The following is a 15,286-nucleotide window of genomic DNA, read 5'->3' as shown; positions in this document are numbered from 1 at the left end:
GGCGTGTAGGGCTGACAACCTTACTGCCATCTATGGGCCGATTGTCTAGATAATGCGGGAACCTCAACATTTCGCAACCCTATGGGATCCCACAGCCTGTTACAGGGATAACTTTACTTACTTACTTTACACACACTACTGTAGAGGATTGAATGGGGGAATGAATATGAATAATGAAGTGGAGAGGATGTGGTTATTGCAAAATTTGTGGTATCATCCTGATACTTGGCAGCAGGTGCTGAGAAAATTGATGAAAATCCTGAATTGGAATTGTCAATGACATGACTGAGATTCAAACAGAGTACCCCCAAATACGAGTCTAATGCATTACTGCCTGAGCGAACTTGCCCCCTGCACTGTGAACAACGTAAATATAACAACTAAAAACATGTAAATGTGTGCACTGTTCTTTGACTTTTAATTAAACAACTAGCAATTATAAATCAAACTGTCATTTGATTATAGTAGAACATTTGCTATCCTTTGACAGTGAAGCATGCACAATAAGAACTGTCGAGAGGAGGCTGTTAGCAACAGAAACGAAAGTATGAGAGAACTACAGATTGTACAAACTCCGTGGTTTTAGTCCGCAAGTGAACTGTACCAACCGAGCGACTACAAATGGTACAAATAACAGAATTATAGAACAATACAAAAGAAATTGGAAAGAACACATTGCAGGATGTGCTCTGCCGGGTTTAAGGAAACATTTTAGAAATCAGTGAAAAGGAAAAATAAGTTGAAAACCTATGAAATGAAGGAAGGTTTCTATTTGGTAGTATCTATTAACAAGTCTCGACAGGTCTAATACAGGAACAGATCCAGATTTCACTCATGTTAGAAATATGAACAGACACCTACTATCACAAATTCAGTACAGAAATTTTTTTCTCCATGTTTCCAAAGACCACTTAAATTAAGTCTCAATATAACCTTTACTGTGGTAAAGAGTAAACCTAGGTTTAGTTTCGGGGCCCAAAATTTTAATACTCTTCCATCCCAATTACATGCCAAACACATTTGGAGGTAGATTTCAGTCATTTTCATGCCTATGGAGGAATAGGTATGATGAGGTTTATTTCGACCTCTTTACCATAGTCTAACAAATTTTGGCACATTATCATCGCTGTGAGAACCACTAATCCAACACGATTGGGGTTCATTTGAAGTAATAAGTTGATTCTCTCCTACCCATATTAGGTAATATCCCCTATGACTTCATTTTCATTGGTGCTCTGTTTTAGATGGATATAAATTGTGTGAGGACACATATTTTGAACAGCTAAGTGAACGTGTCGTAATAGTTCTAGTGTTCGTAGACGTTAATACCAATGACGTTTACATATTCTACCATGAACTGGAGGCAGTGAACATTCTACACCTATTTTTTGCGTAATCCTACAAACGCGAATTTAAAGTACGTTCAATACAGCATCCTTATATCGTGAACCGCATTGCATTGCAAGAAGCCTATGGTTGCCATAAAAAGTAGTTCTATGTAATGTAGCGTCATAATATCACACACTTGAATGCAAATGTAAATAGACTCTGATGTCATAAAGAAACGTGTGACATTATTTTTATGGGAATATTTGATATACATGAGGATCCATTACAGGGAAAATTGTCATTGCCATTTTATGCAGAGTCATCTTACCTTATTGGAGGAACATGGCTGTCCATTGAAGTATAGGATGAAATTTATCCAATGGGAGAGAGTCTTCTTTGATGAAACGATTTTGCGCATTAATACGGTTCGGAATACACATACGTGAGAATTCAGTCGTTAGCGAGCTAAAACACCCTTCCCCTTCTGAGTGTTGGGTGTGAGGGTTAGTGGTGTTAAAGTTGTGTGTTCTGTAATACAAGTGAAGTGGATTTTGCTCAGGGGAAATGGTAAGTAGTGCACCTGTTTTCAGACTTAACCGAAAGAGTGTTGATTATTAGTGTTTTTATTGTATGTTTGTTTTTGCGAATGGTTGGTTATAAATGCCTATCAGTGTTGCGGCTCTAGGCATACATGCCGGCTGCCGCCATTTTAATTAAGCCTAAAGTAAGAAGCGGTCGAATACTGCATATTGGAGTAGGCAAAAACGTTGACTGTTTAACAGTGTAATATTTGATAAGCCTGTATTGAATTTTGACTCGTACAACCCATGCTAACAATATTGTGAGTAAGCGGCAATTTTTATGGTTTCATACCATGATATTGGAGAGAGAGAAATGCAATTGGATGTTTTCACATTGCCATGTCACATTTGAATAAGTCATTTATATAGAAATTATATATTCCACAGCTGTGTACGAACATTGGGTAATTGATCGGCCGGCAGTTTGAGTTCAATTTAAATAATACTTTGGTCATGAGGTTGCAATTATAACTATGTTCCTAGTTTTGTGATGTTAGTTCTGTAGCACTTTTAATACAGTAATCAGGCATTCGAATTTATCACAATTAAATTACTAATACACTGATTGATATTCAGGGGGTTCGAAATTATGAGTTGTATACTACTTGAAAATGTTTAGTGAGCATATTTTGTTGTAATTTTGGCCTTATACAATTATACAGTAATTCTCCGGAATTATCTTTAGGAAGCAACACATACAAAATAAAACTGTAGTTTCTGGTAGTGTAAATAATGCAAAAGATTTTTTAACTCTTTCAACCTCACTAAGTAGTGATATCATTGGCACATTATAGTTTTACGGCGCTCATGAATTAGGTGCATTATTCGATAGGTAATTTCATAAGTTCGCTTAATTAATTTGAATTTGTAGACCGAAGAAAGATCAGTCAGAGTGACTGATTCATCAGTTATTACCAAATGTTTTACTGTCCTTGGAGACATTTTTGGCAAAATGATTTTATACAATGGTAAATGAAGCTGATGATTGACTTCCAGTTTTAAATTAAAAAGTTGGAAGTTTGATACTTTTTAGTAGATGTAGAGACAGCTTCACTTCGATGAGGAATACTATTGCTATATATTTTTTAAAGTACAGTTTTCGTTTGGCATGTTGATTCACATTTATTTTCTGGTGCGAATTTACGTTCCCTCCCCTCCAAATGCCTGATGTGAGAATGAGCTTTATGTTGGTGTAGTGGCTCAAAAATTTGTTAAAGTGTTTCCAGGAAATTTCTTTCTATTGTAATATTTTTGTGGTGTTTTTTTTAATGGCTTCTCTTTGTAACATGACTTACAAATAATCCTTTATGAGGCAGTGGTTGTATCTTATGCTGAGGTATTTTTGCAGCAAGCTGGATTCTGCTGTAGTAAAATTCATGCATGTTAATTGTATTAGGTTTGTTTACTCAGTATGTTTACCATCATTGCGCTGTTGTGTAGTTGGATGGGTGGGCAAACCAACTGATTGTGTTTCTTGCTAAGGAGCAGGGGAATGTTAAATGTTCTCTTTGCTATGTGCTGGCTAATTCAGTAGCCAGCGAGTAAACACCCTGTATAAGTAAAGTGGAAAATTACATCAGCCAGTAAAATGGGCACACTTTACAGCCAGTGACTTTAACCATGGTTTTCTTATCTTGATGTGACAGAGAAAGGTAAAGCTAGCCCTGTAACAGGCTGTGGAGGCCCATAGGGTTGTGAGATGTCGAGACTGTCACAATTTCTAGACCTCCGCTGAGGTGGCAGTGAAGTTAACAGTCCTACATGCTGGCTGCCCTAAACCCCCAGGAAGATTCATGGTACTCATTCTGTTAGGGACTCAGTTGACACGGGGACCATAATGGCAGCTGGAAGGAACAGGTCAATCAAAGAAAACCCCCCGTGACTTCATCATCAATCGAACCCACGACCTTCCAGCTTGTAGCATAGTGCCTCAACCAACTGTACCTCTGTGTGTCCCCATCTTCGTGTAATAAGATAATCATTACTGTCCAGCATATTAGCTGCATCAGTGAATAGCGAGTAAAATTTCTAGATGTATTGTTGATGCTGTAAGGTCAAAGGAGGTACTTAAAGGACTAAGCCAGTTCCTGCAATGTAAGTCTGAAGTGAAATCTGCCTTGCTGTTCTGGATTATATTACAGTGGGATGTTTGTATATTTGTTTGTAAAAAGGTGTTCTTTTTGTAGTGAACTAGAAGTCATACCCAAGTGCTCAAATGTATGTGTTGGCGAGATGTAAGGACATGTAAATGTTAAACTATAGGAGAAGGGTGATATGTGTGCTGGTTTCTATTGCTCTTTGACAAAACTTGGAAGATTTGTGGTAACAGGAATTGAGGTTCATTGTAGGCTGATGCATATCTTGGGTAGTTACGGTGCCAACTTTTCACTATCTAGACCTAGGTTCAGGCCTGAGGTATTTATATGGGATTTATGGGAGAAAGGGGAGTAGTGCTGGTAGGTTTTTCTCAAGCACTTAGGTTTTCAACTGCCAATTATTATTTTACCATTTCCACATACTCATCATGTGGGGTCTGCATATTGGATCCATTCGAGGCCATAGTTCCAAGGGACCCAGCCTCAACTCCACTCCAAAAATTAAACTGTGGGTGGGGTGTGTAAAGTAGTCAACTACAGGAATGAATGAAATTGTGTTGTAGTAAGTGGCTCTGTTGAGGGTAGCATTTGACATATCAGTGATTTATTTAACGGTGCTGCCAGTGGGTCAGACAGTAAAGCATTGATGATACAGAATAATTTCACGGGGTGACTGAGGAAAACCACGAACAACTTCAGTCGGGTTGGTCAGGGACCCGGCCAAGGTTTGAACTCGTCACCTTCCAAATATAGGCCAGAAAGGTTCTTGCCGGGTAAGATTACTTCTGAATTTGCCGAAGTGGCTTTCGTGTAAATGTTTAATATTTTTGAGCTTGAAATTTGAGTATATAATTCAGGATTTGTGGCGCTAGGATTTGTGTCTGCCTTTAATATTGTAGAATTCGTGCATTTAGTTCCACCCCCCAGGCTGGGAGTTCAGTGGTGTAAGTTGGTATATTTGAATGGTCTGATATGAGAGTGGTCATGTGGTTTTTCAGTAGCTGCAGTTGAGGGTGCTCTGAATGCATGGTTGCCTTTAAGGGAGGGAGGGCCAACGAGGCCTCCCCCCCCCCCGTCAATTTTCTGGGAAGTATCAGGGTTTAAAAATAAGGAAACCCTTCAGATATTAATACAAGAGATTGAATTTGGTTTAAAATGGCCAACACTTCCCCCACCCTTCCCTTTTTGGAAAGAATCTGGTGGACGCCCATGTTTGTATGTAGACTTTTTAACGTGATTCTCATTCGGATAAATGGAAAGCGTGTGTTCAGAACTCCGTTGCGGTTGGAGTGCTCCATATCGATAGAGAGACCTGCTCGGTCTGCCTATGCCTCCAGTTTCTCAAAATAACCTCAAGCGCCTTCCCACGCCAGACCATGTCGCTACGTTGGGGCGGTCGTAAGATGAACCACTTCGTTCTCAACTTCATCAATTTTCATAGACAACTTGGATTCAGCCACGACATATATTTATTTATTGCTTATTTGCGTAGCCAGTAACGCAGTTTGGGGTATCCCGGGAGGAAAGGTCAGTGTTGTGGGAGGCCATAGTATCACATTGTAAGCAAAAATAAACAGTGTATATGTACATAAGTCCCATTCCGAACGGTTTCGAGCTATTTCACTGTACAGTTCCAAAATTGTCGATAAGAAAGCGATATTACGTGTTGTTTCTAAAAAGAAAAGTAAATCTATACCTTTAACAGGCAGTGCAGGCCCATAGAATTGTGAGGCGTCGAGGCTGCCACATTTTCTAGACATGCTCACAGGTAAGGTTGTCAGCCTTACGCGCCGGCCGCCCTTTACCCCCAGGAAGATTCCTGGTGCTCATTTCTGTTAGAAGCTTAGTCGACCCCAGGGCCATAATGCGGTCAGTTGAAAAATCCAGTGACATTGGGAATCGAACCCGCGATTTTCCGGCTTCTAGCATAGTGCCTTACTACGTATTGCCGGTATTTATTATTCAAGTGTCAAATTGGGCACAGTTTGGCTAGTGTAATACATTTTAAAGAATTCCACCGTCAACATCAGTGCAGTTTGCAACTCGCGTGTTTGCTCGTCCGTTCAGTGAAATGGCTCTGCTTAGGACCGATGCTATGACCTCCTCTCCTGGGGCACTCTGTGTAGCATCAAATGAGAGGATGTTGAAGGAAGTGTCTATGGACTTCTCAGCTGCAGTCTCGATATCCACCCGGAGAAACTCGGGAAAACGACGGAAGAACCGTGGTCCGCGAGGGTTGGGCTACCCTTCCGACCCCATTGTCCGTTGTTTCGAGTACAGGAAATGGAATTGTGTGTCGCAGCGACTTAACAGTAACAACATTTGAAGTACACAAGGCGCCCTTTATTTCTAAATTTTGTGTGCTGGAATGAAAATGTTTTGCTCGCGGCTTTGGCCGCAAACACTATGAATTGGTCAGCCCTTTTTGGAGGCGGTGGAGCGTCACGGCACGTACTTGGAGGAGCGATCTCACGTAAGAAGCCGATAACTTGTGAGACTGGATTTTAAGGAATCTGAGTAACACCTGGCCGCGCGTTAACCGCTTTGGTCAAATTCTGGGAAAAATTAAGGGACACCCTACATGGTTGATTGTATGCGTGTCTGTGCGGACCCCTGAACTTAATTCGCCAGATATTGATGGCAGCGAAAAATGGTTCGAACAAAAAGTATGAGGAAAAACATGCACAATTTATGGCCAGTACACATTTTTTCGTGAGTCCTGCAATTTTTTAGATTGTTGGACCCGGGTGAGCGAACGCGCCAGAATTGCCAACAGACTTACATATCGGCATTTGAAGATGTCTTTTGGAATCGTTTCGTAGGAACCTCCTTCCTTCGTCAGGAAAGAAAAGAAAACCGCCATATTTTGTGACGTAGGGGCAGGAACCGGGACTGCGCGCATGTCGTTGGGGGATGTTGCCCCCGAAAATATGAAAAGGGTGAGAAAAAGCGTGTTCTTACGTTTCCAGACGTTCAGGTATAGAGCCGACGTGACTTGCGTCTGTGTTATCGCGACGAGTTTTTATCTTCATTTTGACGTTGGGCCCTGCGTCACGCCCACATTGGCACTATCATGTTTCGCGGTTGTCATGCCTAGCAAGTTGGCTCCAGGGTTCACTCTTCTGACTTGTTTTCGGAAGAGGCCATTTCGAATCTCGGCCAGTGCACCGATTTTACTATCATGATTTTTCTCAGTTCCAGACATATCCTTGGATAGTATTCAAATTGGTCTCGACCGCTTCCTTCCATATCCATTCTCCAGTAATCATCATGTAATTCAATTCAGTACAGTTTGAGCTACTTTCAGGGTCGTTAAAGTGAACTTAGAATTGTGTTTATCGCGGTCATAAACATATAATTGGTTAGAACTGGTATAATTTAAAATTGCCGCTTGTATAGGTTTAAACGTTTGAAAATGGATTCGTGTGATGAAAATGAAAGTGTGTTCTGTTTGTTGCATATCCCAACAGATTATCGGCCAATTAACGGTGTAATATTTGAGTCGTTTATGAAGATTCAGTCGTTCGAAGAAGTTGCTTGTATGTCGTCTCGCATAACGCATGATGCTGCAGTCTGTGGATGACAAGACAACTGATTTTCGTCCTGTATGTTGTACTGCCGTATTCCGTACGTGCCCTGTGTGTACCTAATGAGCATACGTCATAGCACGGTGCTTAAGCACACGAATGACTACTTTTCTTTCGCGTTACTGATGACGTATGTAGCTTACCTGAAAGTTCCAGCACCAAAAATTCTGCTTTGTGTCTCTCAAACAGTGCAGTGTCATAATGACACTGCTTAACAAGGTTGTGGTAATGCACATGAAGCGAAACTCGGTTTAAGTGTGATAGTGTTATTCTAAATATACAAAGCTGTAATTCTCCCGTTTGTTCTGCATCGGTGTGAATCTTGGTCCCTGGCATTAAGGGAGGAACATAGATTGAGGGCGATTGAGAACAGGGTAGTGAGAAGAATATTTGGACCGAAGAGAGATGAAGTGACAGGAGGTTGGAGTAAAATTCATAATGAGCGTCGTAACTTGTACTCTTCTACAAGCATAATTAGAATGATCAAGTGAAAGAGGGTGAGATGGGCAAGACATGTAGCACGAATGAGGGAGAAGGGGAATGCATGTAGGATATTGTTGGCAAAGCCAGAAGGAAAGAGACCACTAAGGATACCAAGACGTACGTGGGTGGATAATTTGAAATGGATCTTTGAGAGCTGGGATGGGGGCGGTGTGGACTGAATTGATCTGGCTCAGGATAGGGACCAGTGGAGGGCTCTTGTGAACACGGTAATGAACCTTCGGGTTCCATAAAATGTTGGGAGATTCTTGAGTAGCTGTGCAACGGGCAGCCTAGCAAGACGGACTCAGCTGCAATCATAATATATGTTTCGTTCATGAATAAATACTTGTTTGAATTAAATAACGTCAGTATGTCAGACTGCATAATGAGTGTTAACATGCGTTCATATTTCTTGCCTACGATATACGTACTATTTCCCCCACATTTGCAGAATCTGCAATAAATGTATATGTTCAATAAGTACTGGCTCGTGAATGAATTATGCCCAGGGGCGTAGCTCATGCCTTTTTGTTCACTTCGGTGTCATTTTAATTCTTGCACTGGGGTTTTACTCAGGTGTGTCTGGAAGAGTTAGGACGGTGTATCGTTTCAGTCTGTGTAGTTTCGCTCTTGTCCAGTAGGTTCACTGGTAGTGCATTTCTGTGGTTTTCTGATCTACTTAGGCATTTGGTATTCCACTTTTTATTTCTCGGAGCAGTGTTCATTTGTAGATCTTCATGGATCATGTGGTTGTTTATGTACCAAAGTGCGTTCAGAATGGATCAGAGTCTTGGATTGAAAACGCTGGAGCATTTCGGTGTTGGAATAGACGAAGAAAATGTTTGGTACCACTTGCTGACTAGCCGTTTTTAAGACTGCGTGTATCGTATCACAAAAAGAAAATTGTAATATTGTGTAATCATCCAAGGTCATGTGTATCGGAGGTGAGGTTGTGCGGTTTCTTGTGCGACATTCATCGGCGTTCCGTGGTCTAAATTGGTTCAAAATTCCAGGAAATAGACGACTGTGAGACAGTAACGTAAATTGTAGAAGTGAGTTGTGGGGATGAGACTGAATTTGAACATGCCCAGGACAAGATGCATTAGGGAAATGTTCCGAGTGGCTTGAACAGTAGAAGTGATTTCTGTGTAGGATAGTTGTATAAATCTTCCGGTAAGTCGGGAATGACGCTAGAATTGTGTGCGCTTGAGGACATGTTGTGACAGCGGTCTCTTGAAAGTTCTTCCGTTTAAGATTAGAAGACTATACTGGTAGATTGGGCTGGGGCCAGTGCTGCAGTGTGTAGTAACGCATGCCCTTGGCCGCGCCATAGCTCAAGCGGTTAGTCGCTGGCTTCCCACCGCGTCGGCCGGGTTCGATCCCGGGTCTGGTCAAGTGTGATTTGTGGTGGACGTAGTGGCGCTGGGACGGGTTTTCTCCGAGTACTTCGATTTTCCCTGCCAATCTTCATTCCACCAATTGGTCCACAATCACCCTCACCTATCATCTGGGGCTCGTACATTGGGCCAGAAGTGGCCGCAGTACAATGGACTTAGTCCCACCCCACTAGCAATTAAAAAAACATGCCTTCGGAGTCCTTGAGAAGCTGATAGTCGCTCGATTACCCATGTTAGATTACTTGCGAAGGTTCATTTCCGTGCTCGTAAGAGCTTGACTGATTCATAGGCAGGACCAAATTACTTGTAATTAAATCCACACCCTCCCACCCTGTTACTTTAAATCCATTTTATTTTTCTTTCATCTGGGACTGGCTCTGACTAGTGGCCCCTTCCCACAGTTTTTGTGCCCATTTCTCATGTGCCCGATGGGAACAGTGACGGAGCGTGATAATGTGCTGCGTGACAAATTTTGGTGGTCTTTGAGGGTGAAAACATGTAGGGCCGCTGATGTTCAGTCAGAACAGCAAGGAATTGCCGTCTGAACTTGAAATAATGTAAGTCTGTATCGAAGAAAAGAACTGTAAACGCCCGTTATGCGGTCGTTGCCGTATTGCAGAAGCGGTGTTATCATTGTGACGGCTACTGCGGGAAGTGAGGCGAGCTGAGGTTCATCTGCTTTTGATGGGTCTCCCGGGCTATGCTGCAATCCGGAAGGCCCGTGGGTTCGATTTCCGATGAAGTCATTGGATTTTTTTTAATTGACCTAATCCTTCCAGTAGCACTTTAACCCTGGGGTCGACTTAGCCTCTAACAGAGTACCAGGAACCTTCCTGGGGGTAAAGGACTATCGGCGCGTAAGGCTGACAACCTCACCGCCATCTGTGAGCCGATTATGTCGAAACTATGGGAGGCTAGAGGAATCAACCCTGTGAGCCTGCACGGTCTGTTAACGGGGATAGCTTTACCTTTTGCTTTTACCCGGGTTAAGGTCTAGGCCCGTAGACATTGCAACTGAGGAACGGTACCAGCACCCCGTGAATACGGCCATGCCCTCTCGCTTCGTCATTTAGTATGGATATCTCTGTGAACTCTCTTGGTGGCGAGGCTGATGGCACATGGTACGTCTGTACCAGCCCCGGATGACATGAGCGTGGAGCAGTCAGCGGAATGAGAATTCGCGGTGGGGGGGGGGCGAAGTACTCGGAGAAAACCTGCCTCAGTGCCATTTGGTCCATCACAAATCCTACATGACCTGACCTTGGATCGAACCCAGGAACCCGGCGACTGACCGCCTGAGAAATGGCACTGCCCTTGTTAAGTGTGACTATTGGAGTGAGTGTATTGAATGTTTGTGTTACTGTGTTTAACCGAAATGGGACGCTGTCGCATCAGTTTCGATTTTCTGAGCCCAATCATGGCGATCACTCTGCATCAGCCGGTAGGCCGCGGTGCAGTCAGCACATTGGTGCCAAGACTGCCGTAATGTAGCAGCAAATGTAGTTTTCTCCGGCTGCATTTGCCGGTAAGTCGCGTGCAGTTGGAACGCCAGTGCACCTTTTGTAGGTGATGATTCCTTGAGAAACGTTTTATGACGTATAATTCCATTTGGACAAGCCCCAGGCGTGCAAGCAACCCCTCCTATAGTTTCGCATCCTGTGTTGTTGCGTTATGCGATAAAATGCAATTCAGGTGATTGGTTAGCGCTCTGAACAGTCAGCAAACGGTCATATAATAGAATTTTACTCGCCTCATCATTTTTACGACTTCGAGAATTGTATGTTGCATTGTAATTTTACTGAACAGGTTGGTCTAGTGTAAGCCACTAGAGTTGTGGTGGGTAGGCACTCGGTTCGAATTTCGATCAGGACATCTGCTGCCCTGACAGTTTTTCGTCAGTCCCTCCAGGCAAATTCCACTATCGTACCACGATTAGGTAACGGCCGCTTGCCACCATCAGGCCTGCCAACTGATGCAGTATAGTCCTGATGCTGCCAACGTCGACGTTAAGCAACAAATAAAACCTTGAAACTTTATGTTTGGGAAAGACTTATTATTTCGACACATTCTGCGTTAAATTTGTCAGCTGCAACTTTGGAGTTGTGTACTTGTATATACAGTATTTCATACATAATTTATGTATAATGACAGTTGGAACCAGAAAGGCAAGTGGACATTTTCGCACGGCCGTGATAAATACCTATACAAACCCCCCCTTTTTTTAGCACCTTATGGCCATGCATATTTTCAACATCGGTGCTACGTAGCGTTGGTGTCAATTTCGTCTTACAAGAACGGACGGCGGTCATGTTTTTTACTGATTGGTCTAAATTTGTATATAATTATGTCTAGAACCGTACGAGTTAATGAGAAAAGTTTATTGTGCGTAAAGTGTGTTCATCTCTACAACTTCTGTTCCATATATTTTACGAGATCAACTTGAGATGTGCTCCGAAGCTCGTAAAGGTAAAATGTGAAGTTGTACCTGTGCTTAAGCACCACGCGATGAGGACACAAGGGAGGTGGAGATATAGCTCCACAATTCTTGACATCGGCACTAGATGGAGGTGAGTGGTCAGCTTCACAACCCGGCCGCTGTACCCCCGGAACCCATTGGATAGGAGGCTTGGAGGCCCCAGAGCCAGTCCGGGCGCTATGGAGATGATGAAAATCTTGATCCTGCTGGCAATCGAACCCTGGCCTTTAGCCCTTTAGTATACCGACTGAGCTAACCCGAATCCTCGAAACCCGTCGTGTACCGGGGGACGTTATTGTTGCCGTGTGTAACGCGGAGTGGGTCGACAGAGTTCAGCTGAACAGTTTCGGGTTTCGTGAAAATGTTCAGCGATTCTGGAATTTAACGGGCGCTCTGCATGAATGCAAACGCGCCTAACATAACAACATTGATACGAGAGTTCGTGGAAATCCATCAGTGGGTTCAAAAGTTCAGACAGGGCGACCCTTGGTCCGTCACAGTTAACAGTGCTCGCTCAAGAATAAGTATGGCTGTAACCACATACTGTTTAATTATGTTCTGGCTGCCAGTTTCCTATGTCCCACTAATCATATCCAGATAAGGGCGTGTGTCAACATTGTATCACCTTTAAGTGACCCGTTTTGACGTGTTTTCTGCATTTTATTAAAATCGCTCGAGCCATGAACGTTCACATTGATGAGGTACCTGAAGTTTGTTGACCCTTTTAAATTTTTATTTCATTGCGGACAGCAGTGATGCGCTTCGCCTGTCCTACACGCGGCTCGAGCTGAACCCACGTCTATCAGAGTGAAACATGTTTGGCTGAAAAGCAGTGTTCCTTATGGGCCTAAGGTTTACCCTAGTACAAAAAGGTAAAATTATGTAAACGTGTGTGTTAACACTCACTGTATGAAATACAAATGTCTAGAGACTAAAATGCGTTGTTCTGTGAAACAAAAGTTGGAGGAGACATTTTTATGCCTAGTTCACTTTTTTCCAACGAGTCTTGCGGTTTTCGGAGAAGTCATACCAAAGGGGGCGGATGCGATAGAATTTTTAGCTACGCGTACATTTCTAGCACCATGCATTCGGTAGATCTCAGCAGCTAAATTTTGGTTGTTACGAGCTTTAAGTCGTTGACCCTCTTGAGGATGTATAGGAGATACAGTCTTAGACAAAAGTAGCTTATAAATTACATTTTAACGAATATCTGCGCTTTGCATGTCTTAAATAAAGTCAGGAGTGACATGATAGACCCCTAAATTTTTAATGTTGGAGTATTTTTTATTTTATCACCTTTTGGGCTAAATTTGTCGCTCACGATAAAACTTTTGACCATGAATACTTTGAATAGAACGTGACAAAAATTTGTTGAATTAAAATATTTCTTATACAAAGTAGTAAATCACGTTTTAATATAAATAAAAATGACTATTTATTATATTTATGCAAACTGAATTTACTTTTATTCATTTAGATTATTGAAATACTCGTTGAAAAGAATTAAACTTGACAGCACAACAGTTTTCCAGAAGCGGGCTGCCATGTGCTGATAAGTGGCCTCACATGAGCGGACCAACGCCACAACTGAAGCCATAGTTGACGCACTGTACACTTGTAAGTTAATCGTAATTACATTTCTCTTTGTTACATTGTGTTCTTGATGCCATCTTGATCACGATGCCAAAAGCAACTTATTGTTGGAAAGTCTTATCATAAAGTAATTCTATTATAGCGCCCTGTGATTGCACATCTTACAGAAACTCGCTGTAGTTTTTGCTACGCTACTTTGTAACTTCCCAGCGCTGCCTCACATGGTGAAGCTTGCAGATCGAGTAAAAGTCAGAATTTCAATACATTATTATTAATGTCTCCTGAACGGCGTAGCGAAGACTGAAATTATAAGTGTAATTTTTTTAGACTCACGTTACCATTGTTTACACGTTTCTCGTTTATTATAATGTACTAGATGACGAACTTCCACAAGATAACGTTGACATTTGGTGACAAAAATGCAATCACTTGAACGGGTTAGTGAATCGAGTCCAAACTTTTTTAGGGATTTCAGAATAAAAGAACGACCTGTACAATTTTTACCTATTTTGTTCAATTTTTAGGTATCTCCTGTACATCCTTAAGGAACTACAGTGATTTATCCCGTTTTGTTGTAACAGCTGCCGTAGTGTAATTTTGCTCGCTTGCGGATGGAGTGCGTAACATGTCTCATACGCGGAGCAGCTATGAAATGACCGGACAGATGCTCTAAAATCTGTTATTCAACTGATCACACAATGGAAATGTTATCACCCTTAATGTGGTGCCCTCCCCGACCCCTGCACAGCTCCATGTCAATTCTCCACTGTTGGAAGCAGTGCTGCATCTACGGACTCGAAACGGGTTCCTTGTAATGCAGACTTTATCTTTGGAAATACAGAAACTAGGTCAGGTGGATGTTCCAACACGGGGATCTTGTGCTTCGCCAGAAACGTCGTGACACCAGTGCGTTGTGTGCCCCCGCGTTGTCATGGTGATGAATCCATGAGCCCTTCTTCCACATTCAGGGCTTTTTCTTCTTATCCGTTAACGAATTGTCAGAACGTCTTCATAGAAGACCTGGTTAACGGTGTGACCTTGAGGCACCCAATCAATGTGAACAGTCCCACGTATATCGAAAACTATCATCATTGACATGCAAGGCCGACCGGGACGCGGATTGTCTTCCATCTCTCCCCTTCACTCCTTAAATCTTTTGGACCATTCGAAAACTTGAGTACGAGATAGACATTGATCACCATAAAGTTCCCTTAACAAACTGTACAGGTATGTTACGAGTTTCGCGAGGAACTTCGCATTGACACGTTGCTCTGCTTCAACACTTAACATAAGTCCGACGGAGCTCAGAGACACGGTTTGCTTAGAAGTCACAGGGTTGATGGAGAGGAGAGAAGAGGACAGGACAGGCTAATTAATATGCCACCCGCTCGCAGTTGGCAGGGCCACTGGGAGTGAGCAAAAAAAATCAGCCCGGTTATTTTATGACCGCTCCACGTATATAGAATAATAGGGCCACGACAACAAAAAGTGGCGTATGTTACATATTTTGGTGAATAGGCTAAGGGCTCGACGACCATAGGAATCGGGGTTCGGTTCCCGTCAATTGCGATGAGATGTTCCTCTCAAGGGCCCTCCTAGCAGAGGCTTAGTCCCTGGGGTTAAAGCGACCGGAATGTGAAACTGACCTTTAACCTCCGCCCGGTGCCGAGGTTAAGGTTGCGGGAAGCTTCATTAAGTATACGAACAGCTTTAGCCCTTTGTTTTCGGTGGCGTAATGGGGTGA

General features: G+C 42.6%; 1 protein-coding gene across 1 annotated transcript in view; it reads left to right on the top strand.

The window, feature by feature from the left end:
• The first annotated feature begins 1,790 nt into the window (after positions 1-1,790).
• The window catches only part of LOC111868398 (cofilin/actin-depolymerizing factor homolog), a 36,356-nt gene continuing 22,860 nt past the window's right edge, over positions 1,791-15,286 (top strand). The window contains exon 1 of the mRNA XM_023858992.2: positions 1,791-1,896. Coding sequence (XP_023714760.1) covers positions 1,894-1,896 — 3 coding nt within the window. The 5' untranslated portion in view covers positions 1,791-1,893. The remainder of the gene's footprint in view (positions 1,897-15,286) is intronic.

Source organism: Cryptotermes secundus, unplaced genomic scaffold (assembly GCF_002891405.2).
Source record: "Cryptotermes secundus unplaced genomic scaffold, Csec_1.0 scaffold58, whole genome shotgun sequence".
Taxonomy (NCBI): Eukaryota; Metazoa; Arthropoda; class Insecta; order Blattodea; family Kalotermitidae; genus Cryptotermes; species Cryptotermes secundus.
This window is presented reverse-complemented; position numbering and strand designations above follow the sequence as displayed.